The 23,260-nt window shown below is 35.6% G+C and overlaps 1 protein-coding gene across 4 annotated transcripts in view; it reads left to right on the top strand.

The window, feature by feature from the left end:
* The window catches only part of ROBO1 (roundabout guidance receptor 1), a 451,347-nt gene that overhangs the window by 89,913 nt on the left and 338,174 nt on the right, over positions 1–23,260 (top strand). For all 4 annotated transcript variants that reach the window (XM_040227038.1, XM_040227051.1, XM_040227044.1 and 1 more), the window contains exon 2: positions 1,626–1,952. In XM_040227038.1, coding sequence (XP_040082972.1) covers positions 1,626–1,952 — 327 coding nt within the window. The remainder of the gene's footprint in view (positions 1–1,625; positions 1,953–23,260) is intronic.

The following is a 23,260-nucleotide window of genomic DNA, read 5'->3' on the forward strand; positions in this document are numbered from 1 at the left end:
ATATATATATATATATATATATATATATATATATATATATATATATGGAACAAACAGAAAACTCAGGTGAAGAAAGCAGAGAAAGCAGCAAAATAGGAAGGGTCCTGAGAGCTAGACAGGGAAATGAACACAGTCTCCAGTAGGTCTTGTTAAAGACTTTAAGAGCAGTGAGTTTAAGAGTCATCCAAATAAGGGAGGACCCAGATTCTATTTGCACTTCAAAGCCTTCATTTGGCTGCATTGAAGTGAAGCTATTTAAGAGCTTTCCTAAATCCTGGTGGGAATCTACGGCAGTTTGATCTGGGATGGTAACTGGCTGTACAGATTTCGATGAGTAGATTGATTTGAGAAATTTGAGGGCGGATTAAGGAACAGAAAGAGGTGTCAACAAGACTGCTTTCTACTTTTCTTTGTTCATTGAGATTGGAACACTAGATGAGAACAAGGTTTAAAGTTTGGTTGTTGAAGTTGAGAAACCTTTAAGATTTTTACATATTAAATCTATACAATAGTAAGGTAGGAACATTAAAATATGAAAGTTGATCCCCATTTTAGTGATTACAATCTCATTGGAAAAAATAAGGCACAAACAAAATATTTAGATGAAACCCTCAGGACTTCGCTTATTAAGCAATATATAATGTAGCTCCTCACTTAATATCCTTTTCAATTTAATATTTAATTATTTAAACTCAATTATGTAACATTTCACCTTTGAAATCTACTAAAGTAATAAAATAATGATTGGAGACTAATGAACTTAATTTATTGAATAAAAACTCTGGGAAAGTATATATATGGGTATACATAAATATGTATATATAACATATGTGTGTGTTGTATATATATGTGTGTGTGTGTGTGTGTGTGTGTATAGGGCTTCCCAGGTGACGCTAATGGTAAAGAATCTGTCTGCATTACAGGAGACCCAGGTTTGATCCCTGGGTTGGGAAGATTCCCTGGAGTAGGAAATGGCAACCTGCTCCAATATTCTTGCCTGGGAAATTCCGTGGACAGAGGAGCCTGGCAGGCTACAGTCCATGGGGTTGCAGAGAGTCGGACATGGCTGAGCAATCCTTATGTGTGTGTGTGTGTGTGTGTGTATATATTTATTTATGTATATATATTTATTATTAAGAAAGATATAAAAGTCTGTATAAAGTTCCATCGTGCATATTTCAACATAAATGTTCATTAATATATAGCATATGTTTTACTAAAGTGTTGATTGATGTTGCATTGAGGAAGAGATTCCAGGAAGCCATGCCATTATTTGTAACAGTCAACAATTCTCTAACACATTCCTCTGCAAAAACAGGCACGTACATGGTACAAACAGACAGGGTGATGGGTTCTGAAACAGAGGATTTGGAGAGTAGATGGGATTTGTACAGACAGAGATTTAGCAAGAGCACTTTCTAAGTGGAGGGTCAAAAGGATTCAGGAATTAGAAAGTACAGTTAAAGTAGACACCAGAGGGATTAGTTAGGAAGGAGGTTAGGAAGAGTAGGTCAATACTATGCAGTGTTTATTAGATGGTAGTGCTAACGCCTGGGCTTTTGAAATAAGACTTTGCATTGTTTTCACGTTGATGATATGAAGCTATTTTGTCAATTCTTCTGCAGGCTCCCGTCTTCGTCAGGAAGATTTTCCACCTCGCATTGTTGAACACCCGTCAGATCTAATTGTCTCCAAAGGAGAACCTGCAACTTTGAACTGCAAAGCTGAAGGTCGCCCCACACCCACCATCGAATGGTACAAAGGTGGGGAGAGAGTGGAGACAGACAAAGATGACCCTCGCTCACACCGAATGTTGCTTCCAAGTGGATCTTTATTTTTTTTACGTATAGTGCATGGACGAAAAAGTAGGCCTGATGAAGGGGTCTACATCTGTGTAGCAAGGAATTACCTCGGAGAGGCTGTGAGTCACAATGCATCGCTGGAGGTAGCCAGTAAGTAAAATGGGCTTTTAGTGTTGGGGAGTGTGTGGCCTGTGAGTTGGTGGAGGGATGGCAGCGTGGGGTCATTTACCTTGTTCATGATAAGAAAAAATTAAATGTGTATCACAGGCTTTAGCTGAGGAAGATCGGTAGCTTTATATGTGTAACCATCCACTATTTATTTGAATTTTTTGAATTTCTCATCCTAGCTGGTTATTCAAGCTAAATTGGGATTCATACATAGTTGAACTGTTTTACCTAATTTTTTTTTAATTTAAGAACATTTTTATTTTATAATGGACTATGAGTTGACTTACAGTATTGTGTTATTTTCAGGTGTACAGCAAAGTGATTCGATTATACATATATCTATTCTTTTTCAAATTCTTTTCTCCTTTAGGTTTTTTATAGTATTGAGAAAATGTCCTTGTGTTGTGTTTTACCTTTTGGAGCCGTTTTCTATTGAAGATGCTCACTGAAACTGATTTATTCCCTTCCTTTGTTCCTTTTAAATATATAGAGTATGGGGATGTAAGAAGAATACTGTAAGGTATTTTTCGTTTGTCTTCATTAGGAGAAATACTTTCGACTGGTAGTGGAAGTTGTGGTTTTAAACGGTTTCCAGTTGTCAGAACTATATTATACTTTGGGTAAAGCTAAATCTAGAGAAATATATATATATGCCTCATATTTTATCATCTTCGCTACACTGTAGTGCACCCTGAGAGGAAAACATGTGATGGGAATCCTTGGGTGGTTGATGGTTCAGTATATTTATACAGATAAAAAAAGCCACTCATTTGAAATAACCTCAAGAAGGATTTGGTTAACTAATGATTCAGTTGTTATATCTAGAATCTAGATGTGTAATGTATTGTATTTGAATTAGAATCAGGCTTTTCTTATTTTCAATAAGCATTCAAGAGTCAGAAAATTTCATTCCCTTGAATATATACTCCTGCGGAGTATATGTATATATGACAGAAATTGAGAATTGTATAGGGATTAGAGAGACAAATGAAATTTAGATTTAATTCACTTTAAATTTTACTATCTATAACTATTTATGAAACTGTATAGGTAACTATGTCTATTTTTATATATAATGTTTTCTAAGGTGATTGAGATTTTAATATAATGGGCTTCCAGTGTGGCTCAGCTGGTAAAGAATCTGTCAGCAATGCGGGAGACCTGGGTTCGATCCCTGGGTTGGGAACATCCCCTGGAGAAGGCAAAGGCTGCTCATTCCAATATTCTGTCCTGGAGAATTCCATGGACTGTATAGTTCATGGGGTCACAAAGAGTCAGACACGACTGAGTGACTTTCACTTTCACTTTCTTTCATGTTCAAAATTCTAGTTATGTAATCAGTTTTCATAATTTTTAACATTACATTCAACATTCAACTAGAACATGACTATATAGAATCACAGATAATTATGAAATTGTAAACATAGAAAGTGATTTACAGACAGATTATTACAACTCAATCATATTATTAATGTGGAATCAGTTCCAAAATCTTAGATTATTTGATTCACACTCACAGAGCCATGTAATACTGAATACTTGAGACAGAAAGCCAAAGATATCTATATGAGCATAAAACTTAATTCGATAGAATAAAAATCACTTAATCATTTAAAACTATGTCAAAACTAGACACTCACATTTTTAAAATATTTACTTGAAACCCAAGTTTATATTTCTCTATTTGAAGTTAACTGATAATTAACTTACTGTACTTTCTCTTATTGCCTTGATTCTCAGGGTAGGTCTTAGAGCTAAATCAGTGATATATAGAAAAGCTGGAATCACAACAGAAAGTTTTCTTTTTCTTTGTATGTTTATTTTTTAAACTCGACTTTAAATGTAGCACAAAGGTTCAACTTATTTATAAGAAGACATATGTTTTGCCAAAGACATCTTTTAAACTTACATTAACACTTTTCTAACTCTTGAAACCATTATATTTAAGAATAATTATTTTCTGTGAAGATAAGTATAAGTTAATATTTGAGAGCAAATTTAAATCAAGAAAGGTAATGTTGGCCTAAATAACCTACGCCAATTCTTGTATGTAGTACCTAAGGAACTAAAGACCAGGAGGGAAATCAGTGATTGTAAATTCTCTGGAATTATAATTCTTTATAAGAAATATGTAGCAATAGAAATATCGAAGATCATCTGATGTTTCTGTGTTATTATCTACTGTCCTTGCATTTTTGTCATTGTGAGAAGTTTTTTAAAAGTTGATAGACTTGAATTGAATGTCTAAATGTTTACCCTCTATATCTTCCTTTTCAAAACACCTCTAGTTTTACCTTAGATGATCAAGATATCCTTAATGCATTGGGATTTAGAGACCTGTCTGTTTTAATCTGGCTTTTGTGCAATTATTTTAAAAGGTACTGTTAGTTTCCAGTTAAGTTCTTTTCCTAACTTAGACATTCCACAACCTTGAGAGTCCATTATGGGAAAAGTTCTTGCAGTCTCAGTCAACAAATATACGATCATGAAACTGAAACCAGACAGAAGATCATTATATAACTTTTACCAGTGAAATATTCTAATACACAGTCCCTTAATGCATAGTTCACAAATCTTAGTGGGATAGTCCTGACACATTCCAAAATGTTTTTAAGCTCCAGAGGAAAAAAATAATTATAATTTACTGAATAAAATTTAATGAAACTACTCTAAAAAATATTGTATGATCACATTCATTAACAATTCATATAGTTGGGAAGGGGAAAGTATATAGATATTATACATTTACCAAATATAGTTTGGTATTAATGAGGATAGTATAGTAATAAGGATCCATATTAGTGATAATGATTATTTGAAAAAACTTAAGTAGTATTTGCTTCCAATAATTTTTATACTAGTTAAATTGCAAAAATTAAAAGGATATTTTTGTTTAGATAAATTGTGTTGTTTGGACATGTAAGTTATATGGGAAACATTAACTTCTCTGTAGTTAAATTTTTTTTAAAAATCATGGTTCAGTACACTACAAATAGATGTGTAGTAATTTAATTCACATATATTTCAGTTATCTATTTTAGCCAATGGTTACTGCTCATTCACCATTTTAACATATGTTTGCATTGTAAAATCAAAACTAGCCTTTTGTATGTTACATAAATATCAGACAAGAGGGTAGACAGGGAAACATGGGTCATATTTGCTGTAGGTTAAATCTATAAAGCACTGTTATAGCTTGTTTTTGTTATTTCCTGGAGAGTGTTATTATTTTCTTTATATTTTCTTAGTTTAGGCACCAGAAGTTCAATCTTTCTCCTAAAGGCTCAGACACAGGAAGACAAAGATTGCATCTAATTTCTTAGTGATTCTATTAGCCCGAAGTAATAGCATTAACAGAAGTGTCTTGAGGCAACACGGGTTTCACAGCACAGTTGTTGGTAATGTCTTTAAAAACGTTTATCTGTGTTTTATTTGCCTTTAAACCAAGTTTACAGCTGTAACAGCTGGAGTGCTTGGTTCCTAGCAATGGTCAGTCTCTCAAACAACGGGGAGGATGGCATGGGATGGCACTCCACGCTCTTAGTTTTGCATAGAAATAATGATATGCTTGTCTTTCATGTTTTTAACATTTATTTAACTTTAAATAATGCACCAAGAGGATTATATATATGGGTTATTTTTAGGATTAGTTATTTTTGTTTTCATTTAAATCCAACTATATTCAAGTTTGGTTTCCCAGGTGGCACAGTGGTAAAGAATCCACCTGGCCAATACAAGAGACACAGGAGATGTGGGTTGGATCCCTGAGTTGAGAAGATAGATCCTGGGTTGGGAAAATAGATCCCTTGGAGGAGGAAATGGCAACCTGCTCCTGTATTCTTGCCTGGGAAATCCCATGGACAGAGGAGCCTGGTGGGCTACAGTCCATGGGGTTCCAAAGAGTTGGACACGACTGAGCTACTGAACATGCACATATAACAAAGCTGGACCCAGTGAAAAGCACTGGCCAATCTTTAAGTGATGGTCTTTGCTATGTGGTAAAAGTTGTATTCTTGTTCTTGAAAAATCAATTTTGATGCAATTAAATTTATCTCACGCAATTATAAATTCTAAGAATTGGAATGCTAAGAAATATATGGCAGTCCTTATACCTAGAGTTTCCATCCATCTTTGGAAGCTTATCTCTCTAAAGGTAAAATCATTTTTAATTACAGATACATTTTAAAATTATTATTTTTCTTTACAAGCCAAGAATGATATATCTTTTTCTTTTAAGAATGATATATCTTGATGAGGACTTTAATTTGTAAATTTAAAATATATTTCTTTTTCTAAGGCTTATAAAAGCTCACTGTTTATCTAATTCAGTTTTGAACTGAACTTTTAAAAATTAGTCTTGCAAGTAATATTTCTTATTTGTTTTGAACTAGCTTTATTTGATAGTCTACTGAATGTTTAGAAAATTTTATGGGAATGTTTTTTAATGCCCAACATTACCAAATTATTAAATACTGAGTTATTAAATTTAGTTCATCTTATGCCTGGCGTAAATTGATAGCACAGTTTTTAGACACAACTTATATTAATAAGTAATTCAATCTTGGGTAATTGCATTGAATTTTAGGGAAAGTTAATTTGAACCTTGACCCTCATGCTTTCGATTGCAGAACACGTCTCTCTATGTCATCTGCTAAGCAGTGCATAGTCAGCATATGGCTGTTTGTTTCCTATGTAAACTGTCTTCTCCTGAGGAAGAGAAATCCCTTCAGGCTAGGCAGTCATCTGCTGGCTGTCTTAGCAGCAAAACACAGAACTGTCTTTCCAGAAAAAAATAATTTTGTACAATTAATCAGAGAGTAAGTCTTTCCCGATTTTATTAACTCGGATGCTTTTTAATAGTAATTACCTTGAGGTATAATGTTTATATTTTAAAGTAATATTTTCCCACTACTGTCAATATATTGTGATCTTTCCTCGATATTGTTATTAAACAATGCTCCTTAAAGTGATTTAGAATTTGATTTATCTGATTTTCCTTATTTGGATAAAATGAGAAAGTGTACTGACCATGTATGCTAAGAGCCAGGCATTAAACGGTAAAACATATTTTACCGTTAAAATATGTTTCTAAAATCTGAGCATGGAAGATGGAAGGATTACCCCTTTAGGTGAAATGGTTCAGATATGCAGATAAAATCAGAATATGCCATCAAATTTAAAATACTGTTTGATTAATTGATGATTGATTACGCATCCAGTCAAGCTAACCCCTGTTATGGTTAGACACTAGTTTTTCATTGAATATATATGTGCACACACATGTTTTGTTCCCTGAAAGACTTATCTTTGAAATTGAGCTAGTTCTATATTGCATCTTTGAAACTATTTCTTGTCTCCTCTACTTAATCTGTATCTTTTTAAGCAACTTTGCAGTTACATTCTTTGATCAGATTGTAAAACTTATATACATATATATATATGATTTTTCTTTTTAGTATTCAAAGGAAAAATGTTAAAGACTCATTTAGTTTAGTGATTTTAAAATATCTTTCTACCTTCTTGCACACTTACTTTCTAAAATACACTGACTTTTGTTTCAAAATTCACATATGATTAAATGAAATTATGCATATAAAGTGTGTAGCACAGTGTGAATGGCGCATAATAATAAATCGTAAATCTAATTGTCAGTCTGTTTCACTACTTTTTTTTCTTTTCCTGTATTGTGGTCAGACGCTAGCGTCATTTATACAGAGGGGATCTAAATGTTTTTATATCAAAAATTGACTGATTCCATTTTGAATTTGAAGATTTTTGTGCTTATATAATAAAATTTAAATAAAATGTTTCAGTAATTATATTTTCTTGAATTAATTTCTGGTTAAGTACAGAGCATATGGAGTATATTAAATTCCATCTTGAGTTGAATTCCTGGTAGGAGAGATTTACCCTTACCTTTAATTAGCATGGCTAATGCTAGACATGCAAATAGTATTGACTTAAATAACTTTTTATTGTAGGTAGGGGGCTAATGAAATAATTCATTTTGTAACTTTTACAGTTAGGAGAACATTAAATTATTCTTTTTGAATTCACATATTTTTTCACTTAAGTAGGGAAGCAATATTGCTAAGTTCTGTAATATGATTATATTTACTAACAACTTGAGTTTTTACCACCAATAGATAATAATCGTTCACTATTGCCATTCTTAGTTAGTTCAGCCTGCTTTAAGAATGCTGAATACCATGTACTTACTGAACAAACATTTATTTCTCACAGTTCTAGAAGTTTGGAAGTTGAAGGGCAGGATGCCAGCATGGTCAGGTTCTGGTGAGACTTCTCTTCCTGATAAAGAAAAAGTTCTGGTTTCTATCCCTTTATAAGCCCTCCAATACCATCTCGGGGGCTCCATGCCTATAAATTCATTCCACCCTGAGTGAGTGAGTGAGTGAGTGAAGTCTCTCAGTCATGTTCGACTCTTTGAGACCCCATGGACTGTAGCCTACCCGGCTCCTCTGTCCATGGGATTTTCCAGGCAATAGTACTGGAGTGGATTGCCATTTCCTTCTCCAGGGGATCTTCGCAACCCAGGGATTGAACCCAGGTCTCCCGCATTGTAGACAGACGCTTTACCATCTGAGCTACCAAGGAAGTCCTTCCAAATATCATCGTATTGGGGATTAAGATTTCAATATACACATTTGAGTGGAGTGGAGGGAAGAAGGGATACACAAACATTCTGTCCATAGCTGTCTTTAATAGCAATTATTTGGAGATTTGATTTTATTATTTATTTACTTATTTATTCTGTGGCATCAGCTCTTGGAGCGTGCAGGATCTTCACTGTAGTATGTGAGATCTAGTTCCCAGACTAGGGATTGAACTTGGGCCCCTGTATGGAGAGCACAGAATCTTAGCCATTGGACCACCATGAAAGTCCCATTTGGAGATTTTAAACTTGGATTTGCAGCTATTTTATCATCTTAAGTAACTGAGAAATAAAAATCAGAAAACCAGGGAGAAAAACCATGTAATCTCAATGATGTAAATAATAAGCCCATCAGACCAAATGTTGCATCCAAATATCAGGTTTAAATTGTGTAAGGAATTGAGGATAGAAACATTATGTCTTCAAGTAAATATAGTGTGGATTTTGTATTTGTTGAGATAAGTAAGCACAGCATCTTTTCATTAGGAGGAGACAGCTTTCATTTTCTTTGAAATTAGATAAAAACTCTTTCTTCTTTTCTTGTTTTTGGTTTATCTTTGCAAAGAATATTTAGTATGAAGTGTAAAAGCAGAAACCCGTATTCCATCACCCATGTGAGAGATGACAGTGACAGAGAACAGAAAGAGAAGCTTTGAGTTTCAGTGGAATTTTAGTCGAAAAGGACAGAGTCCATTGGCCATTTGAATGTGGGTGTTAGAGGAGGTAGCTGTCAGAGAATGTACTGTTTATTCATAAATAACCAACAGGTGATGTTCTGTTTGTTAGTTAAACAAATCACAGGCTATAGGCACGTGTTCAGTTGATTTCTTAGGCAGACTTGTATTGTTTTTTTTCTTTGGCTCACAAATCTGTTATATTTAATCTTTAGCAAATTTGTAGAAATTTCTTGGAGTGTGGACATGTTATACATTGTCTTTCCTTCACTCCCAGTCTCAGGTTAGAGAATATGATTAGTAAGTTTATAAAGGTCATTTAAATAACTTAAAAATGATCTTTTATTTCTAAATAACGGAACTAATATATGTTCTTTAGAGAACATGCTTGCCCTTTTAAAATACATGTTTTGTAATATCATTTGCCCAGAGTTAACCACTGCTGAAAGTTAGGTGGATATCCTTATAGATATCCTAACATCACTATGCGTTCTCTAGGGAAACCTATTTACTATTCAATTAATATTCAGTCTTTTCTTAGATGGCAAAAAAAAAAAAAAAAAAGGAAAGCATTAGCTATGTTGGAACACATCACTGTGTCATAAAGACTAAATGGAAGAGTTTAGCTCTCTAGATTGGATGCTGCAAAACAGCTTCCATCTGATGAATATTAGTATATACACCATCCTGGACCAGTTTCAATCCAGTAATCTTGGGGTTAAAGGTTACATATTTCATCACCAGTCTCATGAGCCATTCCTTTTATTTTCTCAAAAAGTAGCTGGTGTTTATATATGCTGAAAAGTACTAAGATGATTATTTTAACCCTATTTGATGCTTAAATATAAAGTCTCTTGAGGCTTTCAGGAAATCAATTCAGTATTTACTTATTTATGGGAAATCCTTGGCAGTGTCTCATATCAACAATGCTGTCTTTAAAAAAATAATAAAATAGCGAGTTAGATCTGGTTATCTCTTAAAATCTTTTCATCATATCACTGCTCCTTATCATCCTCTTATTACTTATGATTTCAATGTTAGACATCTTTCCCACATACACAGACTAACGTGTGAATTATTTGTATTTATTTTAAATTATTTGCTTCAATGACAAGTTTATTCAATAAAAGATACCTATATATTCTTAGTGTAGTTAATTCTAATTAATACAACATAAATTAACTTAAAACTTTCATTAATTATCAATTCAAAAAAATATTTTTTGTCATGTTTGAATAAAGCCACATTGAATGTTTTGGGGGCATAAAAGTTCTTCCCTTAGTTACATAATATGGACGTTAAAAGTCAGACATTAAATAAAAATATGAAGAATAACAACAAAACATAGTTTGTCCAAAAATTTGATATTTTTCCCAAAATAACTCTATCCAGGCATTCTGCTTAGGTTTTGCTATTCAGTGGTAAACAAAAAGGAAAATGGTTTCTGCCTTCATAGAAATGACAGTATAGTGGAAAGAGTGGGGTATGATGACAGAAAATAAGTAACTAACCCTATAAATAATTTATTCCTTAAAATTGTGACATGTGCCGAGAAGGATTAATGTTAAAGAGCACAAATACATGTGGATGTTAGCAAGACGCAAAGTAAAAGAAAAGCATTTTAAAAGTCATGAGAAAAGATAAACTTGGGTATATTTGAGAAAATGAAAGATGGCTAATATAACCTATGACTAGGGAAAACAGCTAGAGAGATGGGCCAGGTCATGCAGGGTCTTGTCACTGGGTTAATGTTGTTGGAGTATATGTTCAGTGCAGCGTTGTTGTCTTTCAGTTGCTAGGTTGTGTCCCATTCTTGGCAAACCCAAGCACTGCAGCATGCCAGGCTTCCCTGTCCTTCACTGTCTCCTTGATTTTGCTGAAACTCATGTCCTTTGAGTCAGTGATGCCATCCAACCATTTCATCCTCTCTCGCCTCTTCTCCTCTTGCCCTCAATCTTTCCCAGCATCATGGTCTTTCCCAGTGAATCTGCTCTTCGCGTCAAGTGGCTAAAGTATTGGAGCTTCAGCTTTAGCATCAGTCCTTCCAATGACTATTCAGGAATTAATTCCTTTAGGATTACCTGGTTTGATCTCCTTGCAGTGCAAGAGACTCTCAATAGTCTTCTCCAATACCACAGTTTGAAAGCATCAATTCTTTGGTGCTCAGCCTTCTTTATGGTCCAAATCTCGCATCCCTACATGACTACTGGAAATATCATAGCTTTGGATATATGGACCTTTGTCGGCAAGTGATGTCTCTGCTTTTTAATACACTGTCAAAGTTTGTCATACCTTTTCTTCCAGGGGGCAAGTGTCCTTGCATTTTGTGGCTGCAGTCACCGTCCACATTGATATTGGAGCCCAAGAAAATGAAATCTGACACTGTTTCCACTTTTCCCCCATCTATTTGCCATGAAGTGGTGGGACCAGATGCCATGAGCTTAGTTTTTTGAATGTTGAGTTTTAAGCCAGTTTTTTACTCTTCTTCTTTAACTTTTACCAAGAGACTCTAGTTTCTCTTCACTTCCTGCCACTCAAGTGGTATCATCTGCATATATGAGGTTATTGATATTTCTCCTTGCAATCTTGATTCTAGCTTGTGCTTCATCCAGCCCAGCGTTTCTCATGATGTACTCTGCATATAAGTTAAATAAACAGGGTGACAATGTACAGCCTTGACGTACTCCTTTCCCAGTTTGGAGCCAGTCCATTGTTCCATGTCCAATTCTAACTGTTTCTCTTGTCTTGCATACAGGTTTCTCAGGAGACAGACCATGTGGTCTAGTATTCCCATCTCATTAAGAATATTCCACTGTTCCACTGTGATCCACATAGTCAAAGGCTTTCGTGTAGTCAGTGAAGCAGATTTTTTTTTTTTTAATTCCCTTGCTTTTTCTATGATCCACCATATGTTGGCGATTTGATCTCTGGTTCCTCTGCCTTTTCTAAATTGAGTTTGTACATCTGGACATTCTTGGTTTACATACTACTGAAGCCTAGCTTGAAGGATTTTGAGCATAATGTTGCTTTCATGTGAAAAGAGTGCAATTGTATGGTATTGAGTGCCACAGAAGGTTTTTAAGCAATGGTGGAGGTGACATGATCTGATTTATATTTTAAAACTTCACTCATGTGATACTTGCTTGCTACATGAGTAGAGAATGGATTGCAGAATGATTGGGGGAAGTCAGTTAGGAAGCTATTGCAGTATTACAGACAGGGGAAGGTGCCAGTTAGAAATAGATGTAGTAATAGGGATGAAAAGTGAAGATTAGATTTGTAGATTGAAGACTTGGTTTAACTTTGTAGGGTGAGAGAGTAGAAGTTGAGATTTTATAAGAGATGCAACTGTTGCTGATGGTGAAGTCAAGATTAAGTCTGTGACCATGAAGATGAGATTGAAAGTTTGGATTGGGCTTTGTTAGCTGTGATTGGCTAACAGTAACTCAGTATGCTGCAGCCCATCACATTTTCAAGAAATGACACTTTCCTCTGTACCCTCATTGTGGAAGGTGTTTCTCTTCCTGTTTCACTGGTCATTCTGTTATAATCAACTCAAGATTTTCCTCCTCTGGAGCCATCTGTGATTCAAGTATTCATTGACATTCTTGGCCCTTTGTTTCAATGATGTGATCTAACATGTAACTTGAAGTGTTTAACATCATGAAACATCAGAATGCCACTTCAAGAAACAATTTCATTTCCACTTCTTTGTAAAAGCAAGTGGTTCTTATGATCTTAAACACTGATTTGAAGCCATGGCTCTTAGAATGCAGTCTCAGTATTGTTTCCCTGGGAGTTTTTCTTTCAAGGTTTTGCAATAGTTAATTGCTCTTTTGGGTGATGATATTACTCAGGAAATTTAGTTGACTTCCCCTAGTACAAAAAGTCAAAGGAGTTTTTTAGATTCTAAGATTGAAGGCAGGAGATGGGGATGACAGAGGATGAGATGGTTGGATGGCTTCACTGACTCAATGGACATGAATTTGAGCAAACTTTGGGAGATGGTGAAGGACAGGGAAGCCTGGTGAGTTGTAGCCTGGTGGGTTGCAAAGAGTCGAACATGACTTAAAGACTGAACAACAACAAAATCTAGAATAGGCTCTCAGCAAAGTGACCCACTCTGAGTAAGTCAATCTGTGTTTATATTGTAGATAAATATAAATATAAATATAAATATAACTGGCTGATAAAAAAACAAAAGCTTTAAACTTCCTGATTGATAAGGAAACAATTAGTATTGATGGTACCTGAGGGGTTTCTCAAGAAACTTTACATATGCAAAACAGGACCTAATTATATTTACTTTTTCTTTCTGGATAAAGGGGACATACACAAAATAATTATTCTCTAAAGTAGAATTAATTGTATCCCTGTACTTTGCCAGTAATCTGTATATGTAAAGCTTTTTCAGAGTCCAATAGATTTATATTTAATGAAGCAAATTTGATGAGAAATCAAAGGAAAATTACAGCGTAGTAATGTTTTACATTACTTGTTACAATCTTAGGCTTTGGTCTGTGGTTGATGAGATTTTTTAGAAAAAGTTAGAATAAGATCTCCCCTAGAAATCTGGGTGCTGCAATAACTATGAATGGATAAGAAAGGAAAGAAAGCCATATGGATGGTAATGCCTCCATTTAGGGGAGGCAAACTCAGGAAGGATGTGGGAAGGATTGGGTCTGCTACAAGCAGCAACTGTAGGTTCTTGCTCAAAATGTGATCCATGGACCAGCAGCATTGGTGTCACCTGGTAGCAAGTTAAAGATGCTGAAAGCAGGGCCCTGTTCAGACCACCTGAATCAGGCAATATACTTAAACAATATTTTAAGGCAACTCTATGCAAATTCCAGTTTGAGAAGCACTGGTATACATTGTGCTGAACTGGATTTCATGGATCCCCACTCATCCCCTAGAGCTCCAAACACCTTTTGGGAACTTGAACCCAGTGTGGTTACTTTTGGGCTTCCCTGGTGGCTCAGAAAGTAAAGAATCTGCTTGCAAGGCAGGAGACCCAGGTTTGATCCCTGGGTTGGAAAGATCCCCTGGAGAAGAAATGGCTCAGTTCAGTTCAGTTCAGATCAATCGCTCAGTCGTGTCCGACTCTTTGTGACCCCATGAATCCAGCACGCCAGGCCTCCCTGTCCATCACCAACTCCCGGAGTTCACTCAGACTCACGTCCATCGAGTCGGTGATGCCATCCAGCCATCTCATCCTCCGTAGTCCCCTTTCCCTCCTGCCCCCAGTCCCTCCCAGCATCAGAGTCTCTTCCAATGAGTCAACTCTTTGCATGAGGTGGCCAAAGTAGTGGAGTTTCAGCTTTAGCATCATTCCTTCCAAAGAAATCCCAGGGTTGATCTCCTTCAGAATGGACTGGTTGGATCTCCTTGCAGTCCAAGGGACTCTCAAGAGTCTTCTCCAACACCACAGTTCAAAAGGATCAGTTCTTCGGCGCTCCGCTTTCTTCACAGTCCAACTCTCACATCCATACATGACTACTGGAAAAACCATAGCCTTGACTAGACGGACCTTTGTTTGCAAAGTAATGTCTCTGCTTTTTAATATGCTATCTAGGTTGGTCATAACTTTCCTTCCAAGGAATAAGTGTCGTTTAATTTCACGGCTGCAGTCACCATCTACAGTGATTTTGGACCCCCCCCCCAAAATAAAGTCTGACACTGTTTCCACTGTTTCCCCATCTATTTCCCATGGGTACTAGGGTAGGGATAAGCTTGGAAGAGCAGAGAAATCCATTTGCCTGGATAAATAAGGAAAAAATGGTTTCCTCCATATGAGTATTTACAGATAGTGGAATGTTAAGCAGAGAAGATACTCAAACCTTTATTAATATCCATACCATTTTTATCAAGAAAGGTAATATGTGAAATGTATCCTAGATGTTTCTAGGTGAATTGATGGAAGGCTGATCCACAAGTGAAATTCCAGATTCCTTACTTTACTTTTCTAGACTGAAAACAGTAAAATAAACCAAACTAGGTTTTATTAATAAGAATACAATTGTGCTGGAAGGGTCATTTGGAAATCATTAAATCTGTCCTTCTGACTTTTAGTTGAAATTACCCGAAGATCATTTGTTGTATTAAAAAAGATTCAGAACCAAAGATTATCTCTCCCCGATCATCAGTATCCTTTATATGCATTAGCATATGTTAACACAAAGTTATTACTTTAATTTACTTAAGTTCTGCAGCATTACTTTCTTTTCATCTTGCATGGTAAATGATAACAGAAAAGCCATTTTTAAATTACAGCAGCTCTTATGTTTGAAGATCATTATTAAGTGGGGCCTAATGTTTCCTTCTAGTCAAAGCTATGGTTTTTCCAGTAGTCATTTTCAGTGAGAGTTGGACTATAAAGAAAGCTGAGCACCGAAGAATTGATGCTTTTGAACTGTGGTGTTGGAGAAGACTCTTGAGAGTCCCTTGGACTGCAAAATCAAATCAGTCAATCCTAAAGGAGATTCCAATGAATATTCAATACTCATTGGAAGGACTGCTGTTGAAGCTGAAACTCCAATACTTTGGACACCTGATGTGAAGAGCTGAGTCATTTGAAAAGACCCTAATGCTGGAAAAGATTGAAGGCAGGAGGAGAAGGGGATGACAGAGGATGAGATGGTTGGATGGCATCACTGACTCAATGAACATGAGTTTGAGTAAGCTCTGGGAGTTGGTGATGGACAGGGAGGCCTGGTGTGCTGTAGTCCATGGGGTCGCAAAGAGTCAGACATGAATGAGCAACTGAACTGAACTAAATTTTTAGTAAAGTGCATCTGATATTTAATTTAGGTTTCTGAGTATAATAAAACAGTTTCTAATCAGTCTCTTAATATCCAAAGTGGAAATTGTAGCTTTAGTAACATTCTCAGTTATGTCATTTTTAACCCAAGGTTTACATTGAAGTTTTAATAGAGCTTATGACCTTTTACACTTAAGAGAAATAAAAGTTTATGACCAAGTTATTTAGTATGCCTGAATGGGGACATTTTTAATCTTCTCTAGTGAATGATGGAGTAAAACTTAGAGTGAAAGCTAGAAAGTTAAAAATAAAGTGAGAAAAAGCACCCCCACAAAGGGTTTATATTTTGCCTCAATATTCTCCATCACCCTGTATCTCTTCACTGGATAATACTGTACTTTATCTGTACTGAGTCTCATTAAGTTACCCTTTTATTAGATTCTTACGTCAGTCTGACACTAGAAAATGGATTAGGAGCCTGTGTTTGATGTAGAAGAACATATAGAGCATTTTGATTGTATAATTCAGCACTTGTCATCCTCATCCAAATTATTTCCCTTAGCTCTAAAATAAAAGTGTAGGACAGGTTGTCACCTTATTGAATCGTGTTTAAGGAAATTCTTGGAAAATATGATTGTAATATATTTTCTTTGGGTCCACCTCAAGAAAGAAAGCAGCAGTGAACCAAAACTCCACAGGACAGGAGGAAATGTTCTATGCCCAGTAGATTGAGATTCTGCTGATAGGTACCTTTTCCCCTGTTTCTCTCATCTTTTGTCTAAATAATCAAAGCCTAAAACTTGAATGATCTGGTAATTCTGTGATTAGGCTTCCTGACATTCGTAAGCAATAAAGACAATTCTTTTGCAAAAGTAATGATCACTTAGGTCTCTCTGTGGTTTCCCATGAAATAGCTTCTTTCTGGACTGTGTGGGTTATGATTCTTCAATCTCATTTAAAATTTTGATCATCAACTCCAGGTGAATAACAGTACATTTCTTATGACCTGTTCTAAGAAGAGTTTGTGTTCTTTTCGTATCAGGGGTTCTCTTAGCTATTAGCCCCATGACTCTTATCCATAGAATGCATTATGGAAACTCTTCATAGTCAGATGTGATTAAATTTGTCCAGTTAAAATAAATTTTGTTCCCTACACATTCAATAAGTGATTACTTAGCATAGCTGTCTGGCCTTGGTGAAGTTACTTAGCCTTTCTGTAGTCTAATTCTCTCACCTGTAAAGTGGGTATATGATTCTACTTACTTTACAGAGCTTTGGAGAGGATTAAGTTAATATGCATAATGTGCTTAGAACTGTCTGGTGAATAGCAAGCACTATGTGAATGGTAGATTTTGCTGCATGTGCTATTTACTGTGCCAGACACGTTATGGGGCTTACTTCTTCCATTCCTATGGTCCCAAAGAATGTATCTCTTGATTTCTGAAAAGGGGATTCTGAAAACCTAATAGCATATATGGGTACATTTAAAAAAAACTTTTTGTTCCCTGAGGCAGTGATCGTATACACAAGTATATTTGAAATCCACAGAAGTATTTGTTAAATGACAAGTATTCTTCATATATCAACAGTATACAGTATGTCTTTATGACAGTGTATATTTGAGGGTTTGTAAAACCATTGTTATTGGGATGGTTAACATTTAAATATATTATTGTGGCCTTTCTCAAAATACATTCCAGTGAATTATTTCTATGAGCTGTTATAAAATAATTTGGAAAATACATCTACAAACACATCTTTTTCTCTAAGACCTCTAAATGTTTAAAATATTCATGATGTGAAACACAAGTAGGAGATCTAAATTTTTGTGATTCCCACATTTAAATGAACTGTCAAAATATGTTTTCAGAAAAAAATTCTTTTCATAGTCAACATTTTAGATAAATGTTTGTATCACAAATATTTGGTACTTTGTGGGAGGATATACAGTTTCAGAAGTGTGTATCTCAGATTCAGGTGTGTGGTCATCTTCTTGACCTGATTTTAAGATCATCAGAATAAGCATGTGATATACTGTTGCTTCCCTTTTGTGTCTAGAGATGTTTTCTTCTCCTGTATCAGCATGTTGAAGGCTCTAACAAGGATCCATTCAGTATTCCAAACAAGCAATTTAAATATGGTACTCTACCCAAACTTTGCAAAGGGATGCAGAGCACAGTGTGTGGCCTTCCCTACCCTTCTCTCTCACTAATATCCTGTTACTCTTAATAGCCTTGACCTCAACTTTCTAAACTTTGCCTTCTCTTATGGATATAATTTACCTCTTACAGCCATTTGACACAGCTGACCTTCTTTGTGAAATATTCTCTTTCCCAGAATTTCATGGCACCCAGCTAGATCAGGATTGTATCCTACTTCATTTAACCGAAATCAGACAATTAATCAAATAGGTTTAATTTGATTCAGGAGGACAGCTGCAGAGAGAAAGTATAAAAGTATGATGACTCCAAGGGACCACCAAGAATCCAGCTTCCTTTGATTATTTCTGTTTTGCCATCCTTAGTATGTAACTTTTTCTTGTGGCTGTAAGGGAACTCGCGGCACCTCTCAGTGTCACCTCTCTGTGCTATCCTTGAAGGAGGAATGTAAAACATCATTAGCCTATTTTATTTTATTTTTTTTAGAAAAATAATAAATTTCCTGGAAGTCTCACCCAACTAGAATTTGATTATATCTCATTGGCTCAAATGATGTTCAGTGGCCACCCTTCGTTTCAAATTTGCATGGAGAGATGTGTTTTTAGTGGGCTCATTTCTTCTCCAAAGAAAATCTGGTCTTTTATTGAAGGAAGAAACAGAGATTGGATATTTAATAGGAAGCTAGCAAGGTCTACCATGCAAATGATGTGGATTTGCTTCTTATTTATCTGTTTCTTCCTGAAATGTTCGTATTCTAAGAGGATTTTCCTCTGTGGCCTACCCTGAATGACCACACCTTCCTTCTTGGATTCAGTTGTCAGAGTTGTCCTGTCTCATTCCTGTTCTGTTCTCTCTAGGCAGCCCCTACACTCAGCTCTGTTTGGAGGCCCTGGTCGCACCTCCTGTTCAAGTATCCAGAAAGAGACTCTTCATCTTCCTTTCTCTCCCTGCCTTTCCTCTTATGATTTCCTATGACGGTGACACCCCCCTGCCATCTATGCAACTGGCCAGATCAGAAACCTGAGATCAATTCCTGCTTCTTTGTTTCCATCACGTCAGTTGATCATCTAGTCTTCCTGATGTTTCTTCCTGGATACCTTTTGAGTTTTCCCACTTATCTCCAACCCCTTTACTAGTTTTCTAATTAGCATCACCATCATTTCTCACCTCAATAATGGTAATACCTCTTTACAAGTAAAAATCCGATCTTTCTCTCTTGATTGCTCACTCAGAGATTCTCAATAGCTCCTAAAATCTAAACTCTTTAAGATGACTTGCAAGGATTTGTGTGATCCTGGTATGGTAGCCTAGAGTTTACGCTCTCCTACCCCCTTCCCTTTGATCTGCCAAAAGCTATTTACTGCTTCAGAGCCCAGCAGAGTCATGACTTCCTCCAGAGCCTTCTTTTCTGTATACCCCGCTTCTCCCCCCATCTCTTGTATTTCTTGATCACAGCATGTAAGTCCCAGATTGTAATTAAATGTTTACTTGTCTGTGTTTCCCACTTAATTTTAACCACTGTGTGTAACTTGTAGTGCCTGTCACTGGTCACAAAGGGTGTGTTTTTACTGAATTTCTTTCAGTAAAAAATTCTGTACAATGATACCCTCTAACTGAAAACCATGGGAAAAATGTTTTCTTTCTTGTATTTGAAGGTGCTAATGTACAATTTGGCATTTTTGTTTCCCCAGTAGAAATGAGAGATTGCATAAATTATCCATTTTTTTTTTTGTACCTGGTGTGCTTTGAGGATCTTTTTCTTCCTATTTCAGTTTAGTTCAGTTCAGTTGCTCAGTCATGTCCAGCAATCTTTACCAGCTGAATCAGCTCTTCGCATCAGGTACCAAAGTACTGGAGTTTCAGCTTCAACATCCGTCCTTCCAATGAACGCTCAGGACTGATCTCCTTTAGGATGGACTGGTTGGATCTCCTTGCCATCCAAGGGACTCTCAAGAGTCTTCTCCAACACCACAGTTCAAAAGCATCAATTCTTCGGCGCTCAGTTTTCTTCACAGTCCAACTCTCATATCCATACATGACCACTGGAAAAACCATAGCCTTGACTAGACGGACCTTTGTTGGCAAAGTAATGTCTCTGCTTTTGAATATGCTGTCTAGGTTGGTCATAACTTTCCTTCCAAGGAGTAAGCGTCTTTTAATTTCATGGCTGCAGTCACCATCTGCAGTGATTTTGGAGCCCCCCCAAAATAAAGTCTGACACTGTTTCCACTATTTCCCCATCTATTTCCCATGAAGTGATTGGGACCAGATGCCATGATCTTAGTTTTCTGAATGTTGAGCCTTAAGCCAACTTTTTCACTCTCCTCTTTCACTTTCATCAAGAGACTCTTTAGTTCCTCTTCACTTTCTGCCATAAGGGTGGTGTCATCTGCATATCTGAGGTTATTGATATTTCTCCCGGCAATCCTGATTCCAGCTTTTGCTTCTTCCAGCCCAGCGTTTCTCATGATGTACTCTGCATAGAAGTGAAATAAACAGGGTGACAATATACAGCCTTGACATACTCCTTTTCCTATTTGGAACCAGTCTTTTGTTCCATGTCCAGTTCTAAATGTTGCTTCCTGACCTGCACACAAATTTCTCAAGAGGTAGGTCAGGTGGTCTGGTATTTAGGAACAAATAATGTTTTTCTACTGTACTGATAGGTCAGGTCTATGATTGCATATCTCAGCTAATTTTTTCTGGAAAAAACTTCAAGTATAGCATTAGTTTATTTAGCATAGTATTCTGATCAATATATTGGACTATAGATTTAATGTGTCATAATTAGAGTGAAGTTGTTTTTAGAGTTTATACTAAAAGAAATATTCATTTTCAAAAGAAATATGTATGGATATACATCAACAGAAATAAGCATCATTATCCCTCTAAACTGTTAGATAACTTCACATTAACATTTATAGGTAAATATATAGTATAAAATTTTATCCCAAAGTTAGTTTTAATAATCAACATTGCTTGAACATCATTTAAAAGGCATAATCACATAGAACTCTTCCCCAAAATATAGAATTCAGATTTTTATCTTATAAATTTTTAAGTTTAAAAATTAATAAAACCAAAATCATTGACTATAAAATTGTGGATTTTTAAAACATTAATATTATCATAAAATGTAAATAGGCATATTAAGTATTTTAAATATTCTTTTTTTGTTTTTGTCCATGCCCCACCTCATGTGAATTCCTTGTTCCCTGACCAGGGATCAAACCCACACCACCTGCACTGGAAGGTGGAGTCTTATCACTAGACCACTGAGAAAGTCCCTTATGTTTTTAATATTTAAAATATTTTAGAACACTCCTTGTTTGCCTAAAGTTAAACTTGAAATCTGAGACATTGGTAACTATTTCTTTTGACTAACTCAGTTGTGCTGATGAAAACTTTTTTTCTAAGCTATAGCAGTTATACATTCTAAGGGAAGGCAGGAAATAATGTTAATTTGAGTGAAGTGGTTCCAATTTTAAAGGGATTTTATTGAAGCCAGAGAGGATGCATGCAACACACATACACAAACATACATAAATCAAGGAAATCTTTTTATATGTTGTTATGGAATCAGTTAAAGCGCTACTTTGTTTTTTAATGTTTTAAAGAACACCAGATTCAAATTTTCTTCAGCTTTTTAAAATAGGTTGAAGCATATGATTTATTCATGAAATTTTGGATTGAAAATATATGAACAAAAAAATATATGAATAAAGGAAATCTCCTTCCTCCCCCCTTGCCCTGAAATGCTACAATTACTGTGATGATTAGCTCAATGTTATTATGGATTTTTTTTTTCTTATAAATAATTTATACTTTAGTTTTCCTTCATCCTGTAAGATGGCAATGCATGAAATTGATTTGGTATAATTGTATCTTTGAGTAATATTTAATTTGAAATTATTTTACAGATTCAAGTTTAAATATAATTATGTCACATTTTAGGATGTCAAGTATATATTAGAAAACTTGAGTATATGAGTATACGTATCTTTATTGTTACTCACTGTTTTGTTATCCAAAAGCTACCATTTCTTGAGATGTATAATTTTTTATATATATGTGTATATATAATAAAGCATGTATATATACATACATATATATTTACATATTTCTTTTTTTACTCAGTATTAGAATTGATTAAATTTAGAAGTCATTCCATTGGTTTCCTGAGTTCAGGTCATATTTCTATAATTTTACTTCGAGAACATGTAATGGTTATAAATATTTGCCGATTTGAAATATAGGTCACTAATTCCACAGGTCAGGTCCTCTTGAAAGGGACTATTTTTCATCAATTAGTTAACATATTTGTGGTTATGGAGTTGGTGATGGACAGGGAGGCCTGATGTGCTGCAATTCATGGGGTCGCAAAGAGTCTGACTGAGTGACTGAACTGAGCTGAACTGAGGAACGTAGGTAATCAGTTCACAATGAAAGCTCTTGAAGTGCTGATACTCATGTAGATGACAGGGCAAAGGACTTCCCCGAGGGATCTATTTCTTAGTCAGCTTGAGTTGATGAGTAGGAGAGGTGGCTTGAGAGAGGATTAACTTCTACTGGAACAAGGAGTATCATCAGTCTCCTCCTCTTCCTTGAAATCCCAGTATCTTTTCTCCCCTAATAGGCTTTAGATTTTATACAGAAGAAGGGACTGCTTTAGAGTAGGGTTACACACATCTCTGGGTTTTCCAGTTCAGCTCAAGTTTTTGGAATCCATTGATAACTTACAGTTCTATGTACATCCCCTGGGGGAGGGGGGTTCTTAATAGGTTCTTTTCAATTTTAGCAGTAAATGACTTACAAACAATGAAAACAAATAACAAAAGAAAGCTGGGGTCATTTGAATAATGATATATAATTGTTTACCTTTGATTTTCCTTCCAGCAATATCCATTACATAAGGACAAGGACCTTCTCACTCTGGGCTAACTGCTAGAACAGAGCCTGGCACAGAAAAAGTTTCAAAATATTTGTTGTATGACTGTTCTGTTATATTAATGCTTGCCATTGAT

This window comes from Oryx dammah, unplaced genomic scaffold (genome assembly GCF_014754425.2).
Source record: "Oryx dammah isolate SB20612 unplaced genomic scaffold, SCBI_Odam_1.1 HiC_scaffold_2, whole genome shotgun sequence".
Taxonomy (NCBI): domain Eukaryota; kingdom Metazoa; phylum Chordata; class Mammalia; order Artiodactyla; family Bovidae; genus Oryx; species Oryx dammah.